Genomic DNA, 21,591 nt, shown 5'->3' with positions numbered 1-21,591 from the left:
AGCGGGCTTTTCTTGCAGGGTCAGGTGGCAGGTTTTGCTGAGCTGAAGACCACTGGGACTGAGTGGGGCCAGCTGTGGCCAGCCATCTGCCGGACCCCCTCACTGCCCCACCAAGCCAAGCCAAGCCACATACATGGGTCCTGGGGTCTCTGGAGCTTTAATTCTGGGAGGAGGGGTCTGCCTGACTGATGTGTCATGCTTGGAGGTTGGCCTGCTGGTCCCCAGTGCGCGCAGCTGCGTGCTCCAGCGCCCGCCTCCTTTGCAGTTTCTCTTCCAGCTCTGCTGTCACACCTGCCAACCCTGGGATGGAGGGTGGGTACCCAAGGCCTCAGTGGCGCCAGGGGTCCCCAGTCCAGGCTCTCTCCCCTTACATGCACCCAGGACCACTGCAGAATTTTCAGGGCCCAGCACAAAACGAAAGTGTGTTCAGTGGGCATGAAGCATTTCAAGACAAACACAGCAGAGCATTAACCCAAGAGTGTCCAGAGTGTGGCTCCCATTTGTAAAGCCCACCCTGCACTGACCCCTTACCTGTTGTAGGGGAGAAAACCTGTGCTGAGCTGACTGCCAGCTTCTTCGCCAGGCCACTGTTGAGGCCTTTGGGCTCTGAGAAGAAGGCAGATGAAAGCTGAGGCTGGCCCTCCCTCCACTGGATGGGGGAGGGGCTGGGAGGAGGGACCCCCTACCTGGTTTGGGCATAACAGGTGTCTTTGGAGGCTTGGCCTGAAACTTGGCCAACTTCCTGGGCTTCTGGACAACTGGCCGACTAGGGGAAGGCACTGCGTGGACAAAGATATGGTGTGTCACATCCAGTTGTTAGCCTGTTTCCTGTCCCCAACTCTCAGCCACCCCTGGTCCCCCACCCACCGTCCCCGTTCACGTAGTTGGCAGCAGGGTCATCTCCAATGGGGATCACATAGTTCTCATCCTGGTTTGGTAGTGGGGGCAGCTTGTTGTGGCTGGACACAGGCGTGATGGATGCAGGAGGCAGCTGCTTGGGGAGTGCAGGACCTGGTGGGAAACTGTGGTCACTGTCGGGGCCCATGTGGTACAGGGACAACTCAGGGTGGGTCTGTGTGCTTCTGTGAATGGGGATGTGTGTGTGCACACCCAGACACAGGCATGCGTCCCTGTGTGTGAGTGTCTGTGCACATGCCCGTTTATGAATCTGTATGTTTGTGTCTGTAGCATCAATGTGTACACTGGGTGAATTTGCAGAAGTTGAATGCATGTAAAGGTTTTCTACACATGCACCTAACCGTGTGTATACATGAATGACACCACGTGGGTACTGAGGTATGGCTTGGGTGCTTGTCGGTATTTGTGTGTACACGTGTGTCTATAAAGCTCTGAATTTGTGCTCGTGAATGGAATGTCTGCATTTGTGTGCCCACACGTGGTTTTGGCTTGCTCAAGGTATATATATATGTGCTACATGGAACTGAAATTGTGTGACGCCCCTGCTCATGCATGTGTGGAGCCATTGTCTGCATAGGAGCTGATTATGCAGGTGGACACAGTTCGTGTTTGTGAGTGAGGCATGTGTGTACCTACATATGTGACCATCATGCACATGGGCTCTGTAACATCTGCCCAGCCCAGAGGGGACCCTGCTGCTCATGCCACAGACCTTTCCAGTCTCTTCCTCTTGCTTCATATGCTGAACCACCTCCCACCCCAATTTCCCAACTCTACCTACTGAAATCCTTTGAAAACTTCAGGGAACACCCCCTCCTGCACAAAGACTTCCCCCTACTCTGCCCTGCCCCCTCTTCTCCCCATCTTCAGGTGCTGTCCCTGCTCCAACCCCAGGTTCAACCCCAGGGGGCTGGGAGTGTCTGTGCCCAGCCATGTCCACCCCCTCCAAAACCTGGAAGCCCCTACAGGGCACTTTCTGGGTAATTTCTGGGTCCCTGCAACTCAGGGTACAGGCCTGGGCACAGGCAGAGCCACGAGAGTCCTAAGTCTCTACTCTGCCCTGGCAGCGGCCGCGGGAAGGGGGCGTCACCTGGGCAGATGGCCGAGGGCGCCACCCACACACTCTCGCCATTCTCTTTATCGGCCTCCACGTAGCCTGGAACAGAGAGGGTGGCCTGGAGAAGGTACGGTGGCAGGGGGCTGACCCAGGGGTGTCCCCGTCCAGGAATGGGGCGGGAGAGGCGCGGACTGGGCCCCCGAGTTCCCTGATGCTGTACCCACCTATCACTTTCTCGTAGTCCTCATCCAGCAGGAAGGGCACCAGCGCCTGTTTGGTGTGCGACACGAAATAGTTGACTACTGCGTCTAGTGAGGCACAGGAGAACTGGGGGCAGATAGGAGGTGCAGTCAGGGCCTGAGGGGAAGGGGCGCAGGTCCCGCCACTGCCCTTCTCGGGACCCCGGCCCAACGCTCACCGGCTGCTCCACGTCGATCACGTACTTGGGGCCCTCGCACTTCACCTTGTAGTGCCGGACTACCGGAGTCCTGCGAGGGCAGTGGCCTGGCTGAGGACAGGGAAGAGCCCGCCCCTCGCCGTGGCCCCGCACCTACGGAGGGCCTAACCCCACCTCCTGCTCCCCACCACACTGACCACTCCCCGTCCTGGCGTGGCTCTCTGTGGGGGATCAGGCTCTCGACTGACTCCACCTGCACGAAAGACCCTGCCCCTGGTCCTGGCACTGCGCCCCACCACCCGGCCCCAGGACCATGCCCCAAAGAAGTTCACCCCGGGGAGGCCTCGCCCCCGTCCTGGCTCCGCCCCTAGGCTCTGACTCCACCCTTGGCTTGGCCCCGCCCCTAACTCTCAGCTCGCCCCCGCGTCCGACGGCCCCCCAACCCCGGCTCCGGAGCCACGCATGCGCACCCGTTGAGCGCCTGGCGAGTGGTGACCGACACGCCACCAGAGCCGTCCCCGCTGGGCCGCAGCAGCAGGTTCCCGCACTCCGGGTAGCGCTCCAGGAGCAGTTGCGCCTCCAGCCGGCTCACCTTCAAGAAGCACCTGGGGCGGGCCACGTCACTCACCAGGAAAGGCCCCGCCCCCAGGGGCACAGCCACGCCCTCCCTTCGTAACCCCGCCTCGAGAAAACAGCCACGCCCCTGAACGTAACACGCCGCGTCTCCGGGTACCCAGCCACGCCCACTCGTCCACAATCTCGCTCTTAGAGACGCTGCCTCGCACCTCAGGCCCAGGCTGTGCCTCGGGAGACTCAGGGCTGTCCTCCAGGTACAGAGTCCAACACTCAGAGACCCAGACCCGCCTCCCAGGCACCTAAACCCGTCCCTGGAAAACATGTCCCGCCCCTAGACACCCAGTAGGGCTCACAGCAGTGAGACCTAACCCCCGCCCCTGCCCGGATGCAGCCTTGTACTCAACGCAACACCCAATGCCTGGAGACCTCACTCACTGTCCACCCTCAGCCCCAAGCTTTCCAGTCCGCCGCCATCCTGGAGACCCTGGTCCACTTACGAGGGCATCTCGAGCGCACGGCGTGCCTCCTCTTTGGCCAGGGCCTCGGTCATCATGTACAGGTGTCCGGGAAGTAGGGTCAGGTTGAATGGGACACGGAGCTGAGGGGTGATTGGGGCGTCAGGGAACGGGCGGCTGTGCCCATGTCACAGAGGGGCAAACAGAGGCCAGAGTGTGGATGGAGCTAGGATGGAAACTCAGGTTTGGGGCTCCAGAGCTTCCTCACACCTCAAGTGCAAAGAGGGCTTAAAGAGGATGCGCAGAGAGACGGGTGATGGGGAGGAGTGGGGGGCAGATGCTAGAATGCAGGGTCTCAAATTCAACAGCTTGCAGGGGTCAGGCAGGGAACAAATGAGTAAAATAGAAATCAGGAATATTGACTAAAACTCCTGGTTTTTAAGTGATAGCAGCTAACTTTTAAATTTATAGCACTTTGTTGGCAGGCAAAACAAAAGACATTTATGGGCTACATCTGGCTCATAGGCCTCCAGTTTGAGACCAGTGTGCTATACTCAAGAGGTTTTTTGGGGGAAGGATGGAAACACAAAGGAGGATTTCTGAGCAGGCCTAGTGGGGAATGGGAGAGAGGGGGCTGAGGGCAGCCACTCACCTCCACCACCGTCACGATGAAGCCTTTCCACATCTCCCGAGACTCCACACTCTCTACCTGGGGAGGGAAAGAAAAAGATTCCACGTTGATGAGCGTCTGTCTATTCATCTGTGAAGCTGGAATGAGGAATGAGTCCCTGTTTCCAAGGGCTGTTTTGAAGATTAAATGAGTTAGAACAGATTCATTTAGGATGACGTCTGGATATAAATCCTTAGTAATACAGGGTATTATTATTCTTTAATGTTATTATATCAACATTTTTATACATGTATAAATCAGATGATGTATCTCCTATGCTTAAAACCCTCCCTTGATTCCTGCCTCCCTCAGGATATCAGTCCAGGTCCTCCCTGTGCCCCACAAGGCCCTGCATGACCTGCCCTGTCCCCTCCCTGCCCTCCTCTCCTCCCTCTCTCTGCCTCACTCACTCTGTTCCAGCCACATGGACTTCCTCGCTGTTCCTCCAACACACCAGGCACAGTCCTGCCTCAGGGCCTTTGTACATGCTGTTTCCTCTGCTGAAGAGCTGTTTCAGAGATATCTACACTGCTGGCTCCCTTACCTCCTTCAGGCCTTCAATACCGCCTTTCCTGATCATACCTCTTAACATTGCAATCCTGACCCCCCATCCCCTTTCCCCAGTACTCGTCTCCCTAGCATCTACCACCAATCTGACACTCCATATATTTTACACATTTACAGTAAGGATTTTTAATCGTTTTATTCACTGCTGTGCAACTAGAAGGGTGTCTGGCACATAGTAGGTGCTCAATAAAATTAGCTGAAAGATAGAGTATGACAGTGATGATCCTTTTGGATCAGATCTTGTTCTGGGCACTGTACATGTATTATGCCATTTTTCAGTTGGGGAAACTGAGGCTCAGTGACCTACCCAGTGTCACCAACCCAGTAGTAGACTACAACACCATGCTAGTGTGTGTTGATGGTAGGTGTAACAGGGAGGGAGGGTCTCCCACCAGCCCTACCTAGAGACCTACCTTGAACTTGATCTCCTGGTTCCGCAGGACCAAGCAGAAGTGGGTGCCAGGGTCTTGGGAGCTCCCCCAGGGAGCCTCATCTCTGAGCTTCACAAACACTCTTAGGTCTAGCTTCTCCACGTACTGGGGGCACAGAAGCCAGGGTCTGAGCACTACACCTGTGGTCCCTCAGGCCTCCTGACTTGAACACACCACCCGCACCCTCTGCTTGGTCCCTGGGGTCAAGGGTGGACCAGCTCTTGAGCCTTCATTTCCATTCTTACCTGGGAGTCCCGATTACTATTGTAGAAATAAAGAGTCAGGCCCTGGAGGCCTGCCCAGAACTTCTTGTAATCCTGTGGACAAGAGGTGGAGAAAGAGAAGGAAGTGAGGTGGCAAAGCTGGGTAGCTCTATTATACTCTGCCTCAGGACCTTTGCACTGGCTGTTTGCTCTGCCTGAATACTCTTCTAGATTTTTACATAGTTTCCTTCATCACCTGCTTTGGCTCTTTGAACAATTGTTGCCTTCTCAGGGAGGCCCTCTCCATCCATGGCCCAGCTTCTGGGGATCTGTTATTCTCCAAGAAAGGACCAAAGGGAATCTACGAAGGAGGGAGTTCTAGGAGTGATTAGAACTAACTCACTTTACGGTGCTCCATGCGTCCATCCACCCACCCACACATACATACAAATATCCCCCATCCCTTTATGCCATAAATATTTAGTGGCATCTCCTAGGTGCCAGGCATTGGGCGAGGTGCTGAGTCTACAGTAAGATCCTAGGATTTTTTTTCACAAGATATTCCCTAAGCACCTATTCTGCACCCAGCTCTGTTGCAGGCAAAATAATAAATGGGACATGGCATCTGTTGCTAAACAGATAATGTGTCAGAAGGATAGAGAAAGCACAGATACTAAAATTGTCCAGAGAAGAGAAATTAGTACCCTCAGGGAGGGACAGACCCTGGGCCGAGATCACAGAGGAGGAGAGAGGCCCTCCGACTGGGAGATCTGGGAAGACTTCCTGAAAGAGGAGTTACTTTGATTAGTCCATAGTGATAATGAGGGTAGCTTTTACACTGACAGTGATCATCCATCCAGCAATCCACCTATCAATCCATCCATCCTTTCATCCACTTATGTCCCCACCCACCCATCCATCTATTTATCTACAGGCATGCCTCATTTTATTGCACTTCACAGATACTGCTTTTTTTTTTTTTTTTAACAAATTGAAGGTTTGTGGCTACCCTGCATTAAACAAGTCTATCAACAAAATTTTTCCAAGAGCATTATTTTTAAATTAAGGTATGTACATAGTTTTTCTCTTTTTTTAGACTTAATACTATCACACATTGAATAGGCTCGGTATAGTGTCAAGATCACCTTTACATGCACGAGGGAACCAAACAATTTATATGACTCACTTTATTGCTGAGAAGGAAAAGCCGGGCTGGGCTAACAAGATAACTCATAAATCTAAGTGCAACAAGTGTCGGTTTACTGATCTAAGTTCTGCTGGGCTAACTCGTAAATCTAAGTTAGTAGGTGTCAGTTTGCTGATTCCCTGTTCATGTTTTTTGCCAGCCAGCTGGATTTTCAAAGAGACATATCTGGCCTTGAAATGTTGGTTTGCTGCCTTCCTGCCTCTACTTTTGTGATAATGATGCTGCTAAAGCTGTTCCATGCCTATTGGCCGAATACCCCAAGCTTGTAATTAACCCCATAAAACCTCATGCACACGTCTTGGAGATGCTCAGAGCTTTGGAGCAGAAGCCCCTCTGAGCCCGCTGGCGTAATAAATCTGAGTACTCCAACCCTCCAAGTGGTGCTCGTTCCTTGGCTGGCCTGTCATTTCCATAACATTGCAATATTCACTTTTTTTTCATTGCATTTCATCTTTTAAAATTTTATTTTATTGAGTTATAGTCAGTTTACAATGTTGTGTCAATTTTCAACGTGAGCACAATTTTTCAGTTATACATGAACATACATATATTCATTGTCGCGTTCTCTTTCACCGTGAGCTAACACAAGATCTTGTATGTATTTCCCTCTGCTATATAGTATAATCTTGTTTATCTATTCTATATATACCTGTCAGTATCTACAAATTTCGAATTCCCAGTCTGTCCCTTCCCACCCACCTCCCTTACAATATACACTTTTTTGTGGTGGTCTGGAACCAAACCTTCAGTGTCTCCAAAGTATACCTGTATTTACCCAACAATTCACCTATCTGTCCACCCATAGATACATCCTAGATACAGACATACATTTAACTAACATTTACTGAATACCTGCTATGTGCCAACCACTGGGAATAGAGCAAAAAGTGATTAAACTCAGCACGGTCAGACCTGCTTCGTCAGGCTCCAGCTTGTGCCATGGCACAAGTTATTTAAGCTCTCTGTGCCTCAGTTTCCCCACCTAGGAAATGGTAATGATAATGGTACCTGCCTCAGAGGCTGTTGTGAGAATTGGGTGAGTTAACACATGCAAAGTGCCAGTGCTCCCACTGAGTCAGCTCCTGGGCATGCTAAGAGCTACTCCCCTCCTGAAACCGTGACTGTGTTCTTCTTCAACCCATTTTATAATGGGGAAAACTGAGGAACAAAGTTGCAGAATCACTGATACATGGCCTGGGCATTGGGAAGGCGTGGAGCAGGGATGTTGACCTGGGTCTCGCACTCTGGGATCTCACGCTCTTTCTTAACCCTGTGGTCTCCTGCCTCTGAGTGCTTTCTAGGCTAGGGAGGACTTGGAGGCAAAGAGGCAGAAGGAAAGGACGAAGAAACTGCCCTGGCAAAGGCAGGGGAAAGCCTGGTTGGTTTGGGTCCTAGTAGGAGAGATGGGACCTAAGTGGGAACCGAGAGGCTGGGGTTTATTCTCACACACAGACACAGACACACACACACAGACACACAGACACACACACACACACACACACACACACACAGGCACACAGGCACACACACACACACACACACACTGGGCCCCTGGCCAGTATCTGGTCCTGTGCAATGTAGCCCCCACCCCCTCAACTCTCACTGTCCACACCTGCAATCTGTGCCACCCTTGACCTCTGTGGCTGAGGTTCACAGACAAAACTCTGGGCTGGGGGAGGAGGGAGGCATGGGAATCAGAAGGCTCTCCATTTCCTGGAGGAAGAACCTGATCCTATTTGTATCCGAGAGACAGAAAGATTGAGACCAAGAGAGACAGATGGAGCCAGGCAGGGAGAGACACAGAAAGAGAGAGAGACGAGGGACAGAATCTTCCCCAGCTAACCCCCCAATCTGTGCCCTGCCCTACCCAGCACCCACCCCACCCTCCTTGGCTGGCTAGGGAGGTCTAGGCTCAGAGAGGTGCCGCACCTGCCCGGGTGGCCCAGCAGTGACAGCTCCCTGGCCTGTCTTACCCGGTCTCGGGGTCCCTTCTTTTCCAGAAAGCTCTCGTAGTAGTGTGAGGGCTGGATGCTCTTGGGCTTGGGGAGCCGGGGTGGGCTCAGGGCTGAGGCCATGGCAGGCCTGGGTCTTTGGTCCGGCCTCTCCCTCCAGTGGGCGCACCAGCTGAGCCAGGAAGCTGAGAAACAGGTTCCAGGGGAATTTCCTCTCTTCTGTCAGCTCCCGAGCTCCCTCCCCTGCCAGCACTGGGCGGGGGCTGGGCTGGGGCAGGACCTGCCCAGGGATCCCAGGGAAATCCCGGCCTCTTAGGTCCCTGAAGGAGGTCAGGAAAGGCTGGCTGGAGTAAGGGAATGGAGGAGAGCCTTTCAGTGCCAGGCGGGGGTGGGTGGGGGGCAGCCGGGGCACCAGAGGGGGACCTGCTTAAGCAAAGGCCTGAAAGGGAGAAAGGAAGGACTCTGGTGCCAGAGTGGCGAGGGGATGTGACCAGAGAGTGACACAAGTTCCAGGAGGCCCCTTAGGCTGCCTGGATGTTAGAACAATCTTGCTTGTATCTACCAAAAAATCTTGCAGCAATTTTGATAGGAATAGCACTAAACCTGTTTATCATAAGTTGGAGGAGACTTGACATCTTTATGTACTGTGTTGAGTCTTCCAATCCACAGACCTGGCCTTTCTTTTCTTTTCTTCGGGGGTGGGTAGGTAATTAGGTTTCTAATTATTTATTTTAATGGAGGTACTGGGGATTGAAGCCATGACCTCCTGCATGCCAAGCACACGCTCTACCACTGAGCTATACTCTCTCTTCCTTCGACCTTTTTAAAGGGCCCTTGTGATTGATTACATTGGACCCACCCAGATAATCTAGGGTAATCAATCTCTTTATTTTAAAATCAGCTGATTAGCAACTGTAATTCCATCTGCAACTTTAAATCCCTTTTGTCATGTAACTTAAATAGTCACAGGTCCTGGGGATTTGGATGTGCACATCTGTAGGGAACCATTATTTTACCTGCCACAGCCTGTTAAATATGGTGGGTAACAATGATTGAATCTGGTACACTGAACCAGACTTGCATCCCTGGAATAAACTCCACTTGGTCATGATGTGCAATTCTTTTTATATATTGCCGAATTCTATTTCCTAATATTTTGTTAAGGACTTTCGTGTGTGAATTAATGAAGGATGTTCTGTAGTTTACTTTGTACTCTCCTTATCTGGCTTAGTATCAGGCTAGTGCTGGCTTTATAAAATAAATCAGGAAGTGTTCCCTCCTCTTCAGTTTTCTGGAAGAGATTATGTGAAAGTAGTGTTAATTCTTTGAACCTCTGTAGAATTCTCTACCTAGGCGTGGAGACTTCTTTTTTATGATTTTTTTGGGGGGGTGTCTAATTAGGTTTGTTTGTTTGTTTGTTTATTTATTTATTTATTTATTTTTAAGAGGAGGTACTGGGAATCGAACCCAGGATCTTGTGCATGTTAAGCATTCGCTCTACCACTTGAGCTATACCCACCTACCTCTTTTTTGTGATTTTTGAAATTACAAATTCAATTTATTGAATAGTTATAAGGCTGCCTGGACTTTATACACATAGCAAAGAATAGCCTTTGGAATCCACCCAAGAACTGTGTGACTCTGGGCAACCTCTTCATCTGCTGAACTGTCTAGTATTCTTGATTACAAGAACTGCCATATAGGGGTGCCATAAATGGTTAATAGTTAATAAAGTTACGGCAACTAGTTTTAATTTTATTTATCAAAGGCAATGGGGACTCACAGAAGGATTTAGAGCAGGGGAGGGAGATGGTCATAGCTGTATTTTATTTTATTATTTATTTATTTATTTTGCAGGGGAGGTAATTAGGTTTACTTACTTTTTTGATGGAGGTACTGGGGATTGAACCCAGAACCTTGTGCATGTTAGGCATGCATTCTACTACTGAGCTATACCCTCCCCCTGCATAGTTGTAGTCAAGATGGGAGAGGGGTGGGGTTGGGGGTGAATATGGAGGCCTAGAAGATGGCCAGGGTCCAAATGAGAGAGGCTGGAGGTCCAGCCCAGGGTTTTTGAAGACAAAATAGGCAGGGGTATGAGCGGCCATTTTGGGTTCTGCTGAGTCTGAGTGGCTGGGGGATACCCAGTTGGTGGCTAGACCTCAGGTAGGGGTGCAGTGGGGTGACTCCAAAAGGAGACTTGGACTGGACAAGAAGTGTGTTGACAAAAATTCAATTGACTATTAAATTAAGAAGAAAAGTAAGGGAATTTTATTTGAGCCAAATTAGGGATTATAACCCAGGAAGCATATTCTCAGAAAGCGCTAAGAACTGTTCTGCCTGTTAGAAGTTGAAGGCACAGTCACATGCATTTTCAAGACAAAGGATCCTGTGTACATCAAAGTGACATACTGATATTTCACGTAAAATTCACCAAAGACGCATTGTCCAGGTAAGCAAGTACAAAGGGGGCAGCAAGTCATCATGCCCCCTACAGAGTTGGGAAAGAACGCCATTCTTTTAGGTTGCCAGCATTAGAAGAAAGAAAAAAATAGATCTTTACTGTCAAGCAGGCATTCACATCTTTGAGGATCTCTGGTTAATGTGTAATGAAATGCAGTTGTACGCTGCACGTTAGGGAGGAAGGAGGCCCAAACAAACAGAATTTTGTTTATTTTTCCTTGTCGTGCCTTAAAATACAAACTTTATTTCATCGTAAGTAATAACAATCATTCACATTCCTCAGCTCCTACTATTTGTCAAGCCATGTTCTTTAACAAATTGAAGCTGGACCTGTTATTCCCATGGGCAGACAGAGAGGTGGAGACACTTGGCCAAAGTCACAGAGCTGGTAAGTGGTGGAGCAGGATTTGGAGCTAGGTCCAGTCTGATTCCAGATCACCCTGGCTGGACACCCCGCCCCTACCCCCACCCCCAATGTCCTGTCCCCTCTTCCAGACTGTCTTCCGGATACACCCATCTGCAGCTGAGCCCAGTCAAAGGTGCCCTGCAGCTTGGAATCCCCACCCCAGGTTTTCAACCCTGCCCGGGAGTGGGAGTTCCAGCGCTGGGAGGTAACCCTGCGTATTGGGGTAAAGGTCCCGGAACAGTGACCAGAGACAAAAGAAAGGGCTTCAGCCCTCTGGCACACCTCTATCCGGGCTCCGCCCATGAGCTCCGCGCCGCGGGGTTGGGGGACCGCGGTGGACCGTGAGGCACGTTTGTTCCCTGAGCTCATAGGCTGGCTGAGGACCAGAGCCTACAACTGATTGGATGCGTGAGGTCCAGATGCTCCTGCTGATTGGCCAACAGGAATAGCTGATCTTTCCCGGTCGGAGGAAGTAGTAGTTTAACACTGATTGGCTGGAAGCAATCCAGCCTCTACTGTCTATTGGCTGAAGATGAAATGGCCCTTCTCTAATTGGTTGGCGGGCTCCGCTCTGGTCCTATCAAGGAATCAGCCTAGGGGCACCCCGAGGGTGGAGCTAACCCTTTAGAGACTGCCACCTGGCTTCGGTGCTTTATATTCGCGGCGCGAGGTTGCTTCCCCGTTCTGTCCTGCAGCCGCATTGTGGTTAATTCTCCCGGGCGTCAGTTTCTCCCCTGGTCCCAGCAGCCGAAGCCTGTGAGTCTCTCAAGAGGGCTGGCCGCGGAACTCAATTTCCCCGCTCGTCGTAGTGGACTGGGCCCCCCAGTCCACAATCGAGTAGGCTATGTCCTCTGGTGGAGTCATTAGTTCTCTGAAAGTGGAAGTCTCCGGCCTCAGTTTCCCCAATTGCACCATGAGCTCTGGGTTACCACCCCCCTCCCATTTTAGGTGGCCTCGGGCCTCAGTTTTCCTAATGGTCCTGGAGGGCTGAGGGCTCAACTCCCTCTCCCGCGCGCGCAGGCAGAGTGCCTCGGTTTTCCAGTTTGCTCCAGAGGGCCGAGCCCCAACCCGCCCACCGGCGGTGACCAATGGCTGGGGCGCTCCCCGTTCGGGGCGGAGTTTCGTCACGTGCCGGGAAGAAAGAGCCGGAGGCGCACAGGGCTCGGGGCGCGGGGCGGAGCGGCCATGGCAGGTAAGTCGGGCTTGGCGGGGGGCCGGCGTGGCTCGGGGCGGGGTGGCTGGATCCGCTGAGGCCTCTCGGCCCCGCTGCAGCCTGTCGCTGCCCGCAGCTCCAGAGCCGCTGTCCCCAGCTGGGGGCGCAGGCGAGGATGCGCCCGATGAGGACGAGGATGAAGCGGAGGCCGAGGACTCCGAGCGGCCAGGGGCAGCAGGCGGCGCGCGCGGCGGCGGTGGAGGTGGCGGCGGCGGGGCCGGGACGGCTTGTTGCAGCGGGCCTGGGGGCGCGCTCACCAGGCGCGCGGTCACGCTGCGGGTGCTCCTTAAAGACGCGCTGCTGGAGCCCGGCGCCGGGGTGCTGTCAATCTACTATCTGGTGAGCGCCCCCCAGCCCCATCCCATCCCAGCTGGGGCGAAAAGGGGAAACTGGAGTCCAGGGTGTTCCATTGCCGCAGGCGGAGCAACGGTGTGGGGAGGGGAAACTGAGGCATGGACCATCCAGATCTAGCACGAGCCCTTCTGGGCGGGAGAACATTGTTCATCAAACACCCCATTCCACAAATGAGAAACTGAGGCTCACAGAGGACACTACTGCCTTCCTGGCTGTGTGACCTCTTTCTCCCTCTGTACTAGGTTCCCCATCTGCAAAATGAGATTTTCTTTTCCCCCGCTGGGTTGTATGAGGATTCATTGAATAAAGTGCTCAGCAGCATGCCTGCTGCACAGTAAGTGCTTTACAGGTGTTTGCTATTATTACTATTACTGTTACCATGCTCTTTGTGAGTGGGAGCAATTTATAAATTGAGCACCTGCTGTGTGCCAGGCTGTGGTGGCTGTTAGGGACACAGCAGATATCAAGACAGACCTTTGGGGCTCACAGTCCAGTGAAGGGAGGAGGGACATACCCATAACTGGACAATTTCAATCTGGGCTGATCAGGACTGTGATCACGGACATACAGGCACTGGGAGGCTGGAAGGCTTCCTGGAAGGGGTGCTGTAGTGGGAAGTGGGTGCCAAGCCCCAGGGAGCACCATGGGGTCAAGGAAGTCTTCCTGGAGGAGGGGTCTTGATGGGTACCAGATCCTGGGCTCATCCAACCCACTGTCACTGCAGGGGAAAAAGTTCTTGGGAGACCTGCAGCCAGATGGGAGGATCGTGTGGCAGGAAACGGGCCAGGTGTTCAACTCACCCAGTGCCTGGGCCACCCATTGCAAGAAGCTGGTGAACCCAGCCAAGAAGTCTGGCTGTGGCTGGGCCTCTGTCAAGTATAAGGGCCAGAAACTGGACAAGTACAAGGCGGCCTGGCTCCGGCGAAACCAGCTCCATGTGCCTGCAGCTGCCGCCGATGAGGTGCGTCCTTCAGCCTCCATCAGCAAGCCCTCCCTGACTCACTGTCGGACAAGGAGTGCGCAGAGAGAGGTTGTTGGAGCTGGGGACTTGAGGGATGAACTGGAGTTTGTCAGAGAAAGATGAAGGGAAGAGCTTTCCAGAGGAGGGAATGGCATATGCAAAGCCATGTAGGCCTGAAGCAACACATGCTGCTTAGGGAACCATTATTAGCTGATGCAGCTGGAGGTTCAGATGCCTTGGCAGCTGAGGGGGCTGGAGACGTTGGCAGGGATCAGATCTGGGAGGGTCTTGAATGCCATGGTAGAAACAGATATTCCTTAAATGTTCACCAGCTGGGTGAACTTGGCCAAGGAACCTCTCTGGGTTCCTAGTCTTAGTCATATGTAAAACAGAGATTATAATGGTACCCATGTGTATCAGAGATCTCTCCCTCCCTCTCCCTCCCTCTCCCTCCCCTCTGCCCCCCTCTCCCTCCCCCTCTCCCTCTCTCTGTCTGTCCATCCATCTGTGGATCTATATCTGGCTCCTAAGTCTGATATCTGTAGGACCACTGGCAGGCTGGAAACTTAGGCAGGAGTTAATGCTGCAGTCTTTAAAAGGCAGAATTCCTTATTTTCCAGGAAACCTCAGTTTTTGCTTATAAGGCCTTTCAACTGATTGGATGAGGCTCACCGACATTATCAAGGATAAACTTTATTGAAAGTCAACTCATTGTAATGTGAACCACATCTACCCAATGCCTTCACAGCAACACCTGGACTAGTGTTTGATTAAATAACTGGGTACTAGAGCCTAGCCAAGTCGACTCATAAAACCAACTTTTGCACCATGCCATAGGGCTATTAATTCAGCAAGTATTTAGTCAATGCCAATAGGGTGCTAGGCCCTCTTTTAGGTGATAACGATAAAGAAGTGAGCAAAATGAGAAAAAAATCCCTGCTTTCATGAAGAGTGAGACAAACAAAATAAGTAAAACCCTCTTATAGTATGTTGGAAGAAGGGAGCAGGAGCAGGGGATGGGAGTGGTGAGAGGAATAAGGTGGTCAAGGAAGGCCTCACTGAGAAGGTGACATTTGATCAGAGTATTGAAGGAGGAGAGAAAGGGAGCCATGAGGATTTCTGGAAAACAGTACATGCAAAGGCCCTGAGGCTGGCATGTGTCTGACATACTGAAGGCATAGTGAGGAGGCCAGTGTGGCTGGAACAGAGTGAGCAAGGGGAAGAGTGGTAGGAGGTGAGGACAGGGAGGGGACGGGGCAGATTGGGCGGGGCCTTGGGAAGGACTTAGGCTTCTACCCTGAGGGAAGTGGGAGCCCTAGAGGACTGTGGGTAGAGAAGGAACAGGACTGGACTCAGGTGCTCACAAGCGCCTTCTGGTGGCTGTTGTAGGGAGGACAGACTTTAGAGGGGTGGCGAGAGCAGGAGCCAGGGAATCAGGGTGCAGGTGACTGCGCCGGTCCAGGTGGGTGATGATGGGGTCGACCAGATCAGCCACTGAGTGGGGAGGAAGTGGGTAGCTTCTGGTTAATTCTGAAAGTGGATCTGACCGGACTTGCTGATGGGTATGAAGTTGGCATTAGGAGATGTTTTGTTCTGATCAATTGGGTAGATGGGGTTGCCCACATCAGAGATTTAGTTATTCGGATAAAGCAGGTTTGAGGGGATGGTCGGGTGCAGGGTGGCCATGTTGAGTGTGAGACCCCCGTGAGACCCCTGCCTGGAGATGTCAAGGGGTAGCTGGACCCCAAGTCAGGAGCTCAGGGGAGGCCCAAGGCTGGAGTCAGGACTGTGGGCAGTTGTCTTGGGGGTAGATGGCGTTTGAACCCCAAGAGACAAGGCCACCTGGGAAGGGTGTGGGTTGGGGAGGAAAGAGGCCCCAGGACCCAGCCCTGGGCCAATGAAGGAGAGTGGGGAGGAAAGCCAGGTGAGTGCAGGGGTCCCTGAGGAGTTCCCAGGAGGAGGGGGACTAGTCGGGTCAGATGCTGCTGAGAGGAGGTGGGGGACAGAGACTGAGATGTAGCCATTGGGTTTGGACACTGAGAGGTCATCCCAGCAAGGGCAGTTTAGGAGAGAGCAAGAGGAGATGTTACTGAGAGAATCTGGTAAAGTAATCCACGCAAAGCTCTTGCTTGCTGGATGAATGGAGCAACGGCATATATTAAATGCTTTGCACACTCATTCGGCCACCCCTTAGGCCACCCCTGTGGGGCTGGAGGTCATTGTGCCCTGTTACAGATGAGAATAGAGCCCAAAGTCAGTTTGTATAGCAGAGGCAGGATTCCAACCTGCGAGACTGCCTCAGAGCCTAGACCGCCTCTGCTCACTCGCTCCCTCTGGTGGGCACCTCGGGCAACGGCAGGGACCTAAGGCTCAGGCAAAGCAAAGGTTCCGGTGGAACGTGAGGGGACGATCGGGAGCATCCAGCTGAAAGTCTGGTCACTGTCCCCCTAACCCCAACCCCGCCAGAGCCCGGCCAGCGAAGGGGAGGAGGAGGAGCTGCTGGAGGAAGAGGAGGAAGAGATTCTGACAGGAGTCTCAGCAGAGGACAAGAGTCGGAGACCACAGGCGAAGGGCCTCTCTGAGCCTGTCCACCGGGGTGAGATGTGTGGGAAACGGAGGACGCAGGGCGCGAGGGGGACAGAACTTAGGGGGCTGGGGGCAAATCTGGCTTTTCTTTTCCTTACAGCCCCCAAGAAACCTGGCTGACTCCTGGCCCCGCAGCCCTAATTTCACACTCTGCCTTACTTCTTAAGCTTGAATGCTAAATTTCTTGGTCCCACTGCCCTATTTCTTTATCTGGGGCCCAATTTCTTCATCATGCTTACTGATTTCCTTGCCCCCCTGCAGGTTTCTTTGCTCTGTTGCCTGATTTCTGCCCCTGCTGCCTGATCATCACCTCATTTCCTGAGTCTTTCATTTGATCTTTAAATCTCTTCTGCCCAGTTTGTTAACTTGCCTCCTGATTTCCCAGTCCAGCTGCCTGATTTTTAAGGCTGCCCCTGGAGTTTTTTCTTTCTTGGGCTGCCTGGTCTTCGTTTTCCAGTTCCTGGCTAGGGAGACACTGACACTGTCTTTTTTCTTACCTGTGCCCCCCACCCTCCTCCCGATCCCGCAGAGGCCACGCCCCCAGGGAAACGGGTGGAAAACAAGACACGTGTGCCAGTGCGCTACTGCATGCTGGGAAGTCGGGACTCTGCCAGGTCAGATGCACCCCATGCCCACCCCCCTACCCCATCCCCATCTTGTGAGCTCTTGCGGGTGTGGGGGGGCACAAGAGCAGGGGTAGGGTGGAGATAAGACCTCAGACCTCACAGCTGGCCTTGCGGGGCTGGGGAGCCAGTCTGGGAATGAGGGAAGGGCCTGGGTGTTCCTGAGGCTGTGGGACCCTCCTGGCTCCTGTAGGAACCCTCACACCCTTGTGGAAGTAACATCCTTCGCAGCTATCAACAAGTTCCAGCCATTCAATGTGGCCATCTCCAGCAACGTGCTGCTCCTGCTGGTGCGTTCCCAGCTCCCACCTTGTCCCTTCTGAGCCAGGGCTCCCAGACCTGGGCAGGGCGGTGGGGTCCTCAGGGAGAGTGTCCCTGGAAGGTCAGCTCCACAAGGGCAGGGATCTTGTCTGCTCTGTTCACTACCAGTAAACAGTAGCACTCAATGTTTAAACAAAGGAGGAGGGGGGTGGGCTGACTCCCACACAATGCAAGGGCCCTGGCCCCCAGTTGGCATTGGGGCCAGGCAAAGCCTGAGTGGGTCTTCCGATGTCCCTCCCCTCCCCAGGACTTCCACAGCCACCTGACTCGCAGCCAGGTCGTGGGGTACCTGGGGGGCCGCTGGGACATCAACAGTCAGAGTGGGTATTTGGGCCCCATGGGCAAGGGGGTATTTGGGGCCGGGATCGATGTCCACGCCTTCTCCCACCTCCGCGCAGTGCTCACGGTGCTGAGAGCCTTCCCCTGTCGGAGTCGGCTGGGGGACGCCGATACGGCAGCCACCATCGAAGAGGAGGTGAGGGAGCACACGGTGACAGGGCGTTCTGTGGAGGGCTGGTGGGGACACAGCTGTTGGCTACCACGTACCCGCGGCTAGCGCAGTGTCACCACTCAGCAAGGATGCAAATGAGAGTGAGTGAGTGCCGTGTGTGAGCGCCAGTCCCCGCACCTGTGACCCCCATGGTCCTACTTCCTCTGCGCCAGTGCGGGCCTCTTGTTTTCTGAGCCTCGGTTTCCACACCTGCCTGGCACCTGGTAAAGGCCCGATAAATATTAGCTGACGTTCTTAATATTTTCATAATGGTGCTTACTAGGCACCTGGCACTGTGCTAAGCGCTCTAGACCCACCTTCTGTGTCCCCGCAGAAGGCAGGCGGGGACTGGAGAACAGTTGTTTATTCAGCGCGCACGTTTCTCCTCCCACCTCTTCTTTTCACTTGCCTCTACTCGCTCTGCACCCAGGAATGCCTGCCCTATCTCTTCATTTAACTGCTGAGTGCCTACTGTGTGCCAGGCACTGCTCCTTGTGCTGGGGATACAGCAGTGAGCAAAATAACCTTTTGCCTTTGATTTATGATAGGTGCATCTTTTTTTTTTTTCTTTCCAATGTATTTGTTGGACTCGTGAAGGTGGGCAGGATCTGTCTCTGTCACTGCTGTGTCCTCAGGCCTGGTACCCAGCAGGCGCTCATTAAATGTTGGCCACACGTGGGGCTGGATGGGTGCCAGGCACGCTGGCTGCGGGAGTGGTGTGAGTGCCCTAGGGCTGGTAGAGCCTCGGTCCCGAGCTGGCCCTAGCCGCGTCTCTGCCCCTAGATCTACCAGAGCCTGCTTCTGCGGGGCCTGTCCCTGGTGGGCTGGTACCACAGCCACCCGCACAGCCCGGCGCTGCCGTCGCTGCAGGACATCGACGCACAGATGGACTACCAGCTGCGGCTGCAGGGCTCCAGCAACGGCTTTCAGCCCTGCCTCGCCCTGCTCTGCTGTGAGTCCCATGAAAGGCGCGGGCGTGGGGCCCTGCCGACCACCAAACCCCGCCAGGCTCAGCCCCTTCTTTCTCCTCCCCTCAGCCCCTTACTACTCTGGCAACCCGGGGCCAGAGTCCAAGATCTCGCCCTTCTGGGTGATGCCGCCCCCTGAGGTAGGCGGGGCTGCTGGGGGAGGCCGGGCCGGGCGGCGTGGGCGGGGCCAGGAGGCTCGTGGGCAGCACACAGCCTAGAGTCTGGTTCCGGACTCATTTGCGGAGCTGGGGTCTCAGTTTCTCTCCAAACATAATCGCGGAGGTTCCTGCGAGGGCCTGGGTGTGAAGGGTGTTGGAAAGGTGGGGGCTGCACCCGTAGCATGCTGCTTTTGCTACCAAGATGGTCTCCTTCCTAAGCCTTGTTTGGTTTCATTCCCTAAGTCCGTATTGGGATCAGAGATAAGCTTTGGGGGAGGCGGGAGAGAGTATAGCTCAGTGGTTGAGTTCAATCCCCATTAAAACCAACCAACCAACCAACCCAATTACCCGCCCTCCCCCCAGAAAAGCAGCTTTGTTAAGGAATTCCTGAGCCACGGCTACTCCTGCGTGTGTGGTGGTGGGGAATGCCACCCAGCTTCTCTAGCCGCACTGCCAGGTTCCCCGAAGGGCCATAAGGCTCTGAATCTGATCCTAGTGCAGACCCAGGCCTGAAGTATCCATTCTCTGATTCCTAGCCTAGCGCACTTCCCAATGTCCACTGCTGTCTTGGGGTGGGGGCTGGGGGTGGTTAGCGCTGACTGGCTCGTGTCCCTGCCAGCAAAGACCCAGTGACTATGGCATCCCCATGGACGTGGAAATGGCCTACGTCCAGGACAGCTTCCTGACTAATGACGTCCTTCATGAGATGGTGAGCTCACTCCTGGGCGGAGTGGGTGGGGGCCCCAGGAGGAGCAGATGGGGGCTGAGGGTGCCCAGCTGGACAGACCCCGGCTCGTATGACTCAGGAATCTGTGGCTGGATGCGCCACATCGGGACCCAGGGCAGGCTCCTCTTCCACTGCTGAAAATCAAGGGCTCTAAGAGTAGGTCCCAGACCCTTGCCCGAGCCCCTCCCACCTCCCCCTCCCACGCCTTCCTGGCTGTTCTGGAGCATGCCAGCAATGCTCACGCCTTGGCTCTCTGCACCTGCCACTGATTCTCCATGAGGGGACACGTGAACCTCAGGTGTTACCTGGGTGAAGGTTTTTAATTCCTGCTGTTAAACAGGCATTTAAACAGATTGAGCTAGTTGGTCACACCTGTGATTTCAGGGATTTTACTCTCGGGATGAGGTTAAACCAGGGAGTGGTGTCAGGGCTGTGTGGGTGTAAAGAATCACATTCAGTGGGCCGCCTTCCTCTGGCAGGGTTCAGTCTCCTCCGGGGGCCCTCCTACCAAGCTCCCTTATTTCTCCTCGGTGGGGGTGGTGCTGCTTGGCGGTTTACCTCCGGGCAATGCCTAGAGGCCACGGAGGGGCAGAGTAGTGCCTGTCCCACTTGCTGCTGCCCCCTGGCGCCGGGCCTGGGCAGGGCGGGAGCCCGGGCTCTCATCTGCGCCCACCCCGACCCACAGATGCTGCTGGTGGAGTTCTACAAGAGCGCCCCTGACCTTGTCAGGTTCCAGGAGCCCTGGAACCAGGAGCACACCTACCTCGACAAGCTGAAGGTGAGACTCATGCAAACCCCTCCCTGAAAAGATGATCTTGGGGAGCCCCCAAGTCTATATCCATGGGCAGTATGAGAAATAGTGACTTCTTAAGTGGTCCTGTGCAAAAATACTTTAGAAATGAACAGAGAGTCGTGTTTTATCACACATGGGCGGTGACAGCAGTAGAGGTCACCATCCAAATGCAGATGAAAAGGTAAAAGCCCCACATACCCCGTGGCCTGGGGACATCCCACCTGGAGAAGCTGCGCTGGGCCCCCCTTCTCCCCGGGCCACACGCTGGGGTGCAGAAGGCAGTCTGATCCAATCCCGAGCCTTACGCACCAGCAGAGCTGAACTGAGCAGAGCGGCTGGTGCAGGAGCGAGCTTCCCTGGCTCACCGGCCCTACGGCTGGTCGGTGGGATATGTCAAGAGGGCTTGGCAGCCTCTTCAGTGCGTCTCCTTATCTCCTGCCTGAGAGTCATTCTCAGAAGATACTCCCCACTCCCCTTTGCAGAAAAACAGAATTTCACACGCTTGCTTGTTTTGTTAGACTTGACAGCGACCAGGGCTTAAAGCTGCCACTGGTCACCTCCCACCCTGGCACTGGGTGGGAGGGGTGGGGGTGGCCCTGGCATGCAAGGGGGCAGTAAGGAGGATTTGGATTGTGTGGAGGAACCCCTACCTCCCAAACAATGACATCCGGGGCCTTCGAGATGAAATGTGCCTAAGAGGAAGGCACGGCTTTAGGGATACAGCCGAGAACCCCTCTGCCAGGCTGCAGCGCAGGGCCTCCAGGGCAGAAGCGCCCGCGCCACCCTGAGGCAGGCCTGCCTGTTTCAGATCTCCCTGGCCAGCAGGATGCCCAAGGACCAGGGCCTGTGCCACGTGCTGGAGCAGGTTTACAGCGTCCTCAAGCAGGGGAGCTGAGGGCGCCAGCCTCCAAGGACCGGGGCGGCCCAGGGCGAGGGGAACGGGCCCCGGTCTCTGCCTGCGGCTGTGCCGCCCTGTCCCTGCATGCCTGAGCTGCCTGGCAGCAGGGGCTCGCGTAATAAAGGAGAGAAACAAGCAGCCCAGGTGCGTGCGTCACAGGTGCAGGAGGGACGTCACTCGGGCAGCCACGGCCAGCG

At 54.1% G+C, this 21,591-nt stretch overlaps 2 protein-coding genes across 11 annotated transcripts; one reads left to right on the top strand and one right to left on the bottom strand.

Annotated features, from left to right (window-relative positions):
* Positions 1–138: 138 nt before the first annotated feature.
* STAP2 (signal transducing adaptor family member 2) lies at positions 139–8,674 on the bottom strand. Of its 3 annotated transcripts, XM_014554746.2 has the most exons (13): positions 8,455–8,673; positions 5,317–5,388; positions 5,054–5,176; positions 4,056–4,112; positions 3,446–3,546; positions 2,843–2,977; positions 2,394–2,463; positions 2,200–2,302; positions 2,009–2,074; positions 868–1,011; positions 687–779; positions 532–606; positions 139–300 (listed from the first exon to the last, which is right to left on the bottom strand). In XM_014554746.2, exons 1-13 carry the CDS (start codon positions 8,554–8,556, stop codon positions 194–196), a joined length of 1,248 nt encoding a protein of 415 aa, XP_014410232.1. In that variant the 5' UTR covers positions 8,557–8,673; the 3' UTR covers positions 139–193. The 3 variants fall into 3 exon arrangements, with proteins under 3 accessions (XP_014410232.1, XP_014410234.1, XP_006179382.1); XM_014554748.2 differs by lacking the exon at positions 5,054–5,176 and having other exon boundaries at positions 8,455–8,674; XM_006179320.1 differs by lacking the exon at positions 2,009–2,074 and having other exon boundaries at positions 142–300; positions 8,455–8,645.
* A 3,321-nt stretch (positions 8,675–11,995) lies between these two features.
* MPND (MPN domain containing) lies at positions 11,996–21,532 on the top strand. 8 transcript variants are annotated; one of them, XM_032465878.1, is made up of 13 exons: positions 12,003–12,494; positions 12,592–12,854; positions 13,594–13,899; positions 16,297–16,426; positions 16,946–17,030; positions 17,233–17,329; positions 17,608–17,680; positions 17,759–17,835; positions 18,634–18,802; positions 18,888–18,958; positions 19,596–19,685; positions 20,389–20,481; positions 21,239–21,532. In XM_032465878.1, exons 1-13 carry the CDS (start codon positions 12,488–12,490, stop codon positions 21,389–21,391), a joined length of 1,614 nt encoding a protein of 537 aa, XP_032321769.1. In that variant the 5' UTR covers positions 12,003–12,487; the 3' UTR covers positions 21,392–21,532. The 8 variants fall into 8 exon arrangements, with proteins under 8 accessions (XP_032321766.1, XP_032321770.1, XP_032321773.1 ...); XM_032465880.1 differs by having other exon boundaries at positions 12,013–12,494; positions 13,594–13,830; XM_032465881.1 differs by having other exon boundaries at positions 12,026–12,494; positions 13,594–13,830; positions 21,305–21,532.
* Positions 21,533–21,591: the final 59 nt, after the last annotated feature.

The sequence above is a fragment of the Camelus ferus genome, chromosome 22 (genome assembly GCF_009834535.1).
Source record: "Camelus ferus isolate YT-003-E chromosome 22, BCGSAC_Cfer_1.0, whole genome shotgun sequence".
In the NCBI taxonomy this organism is placed as follows: Eukaryota; Metazoa; Chordata; class Mammalia; order Artiodactyla; family Camelidae; genus Camelus; species Camelus ferus.
This window is presented reverse-complemented; position numbering and strand designations above follow the sequence as displayed.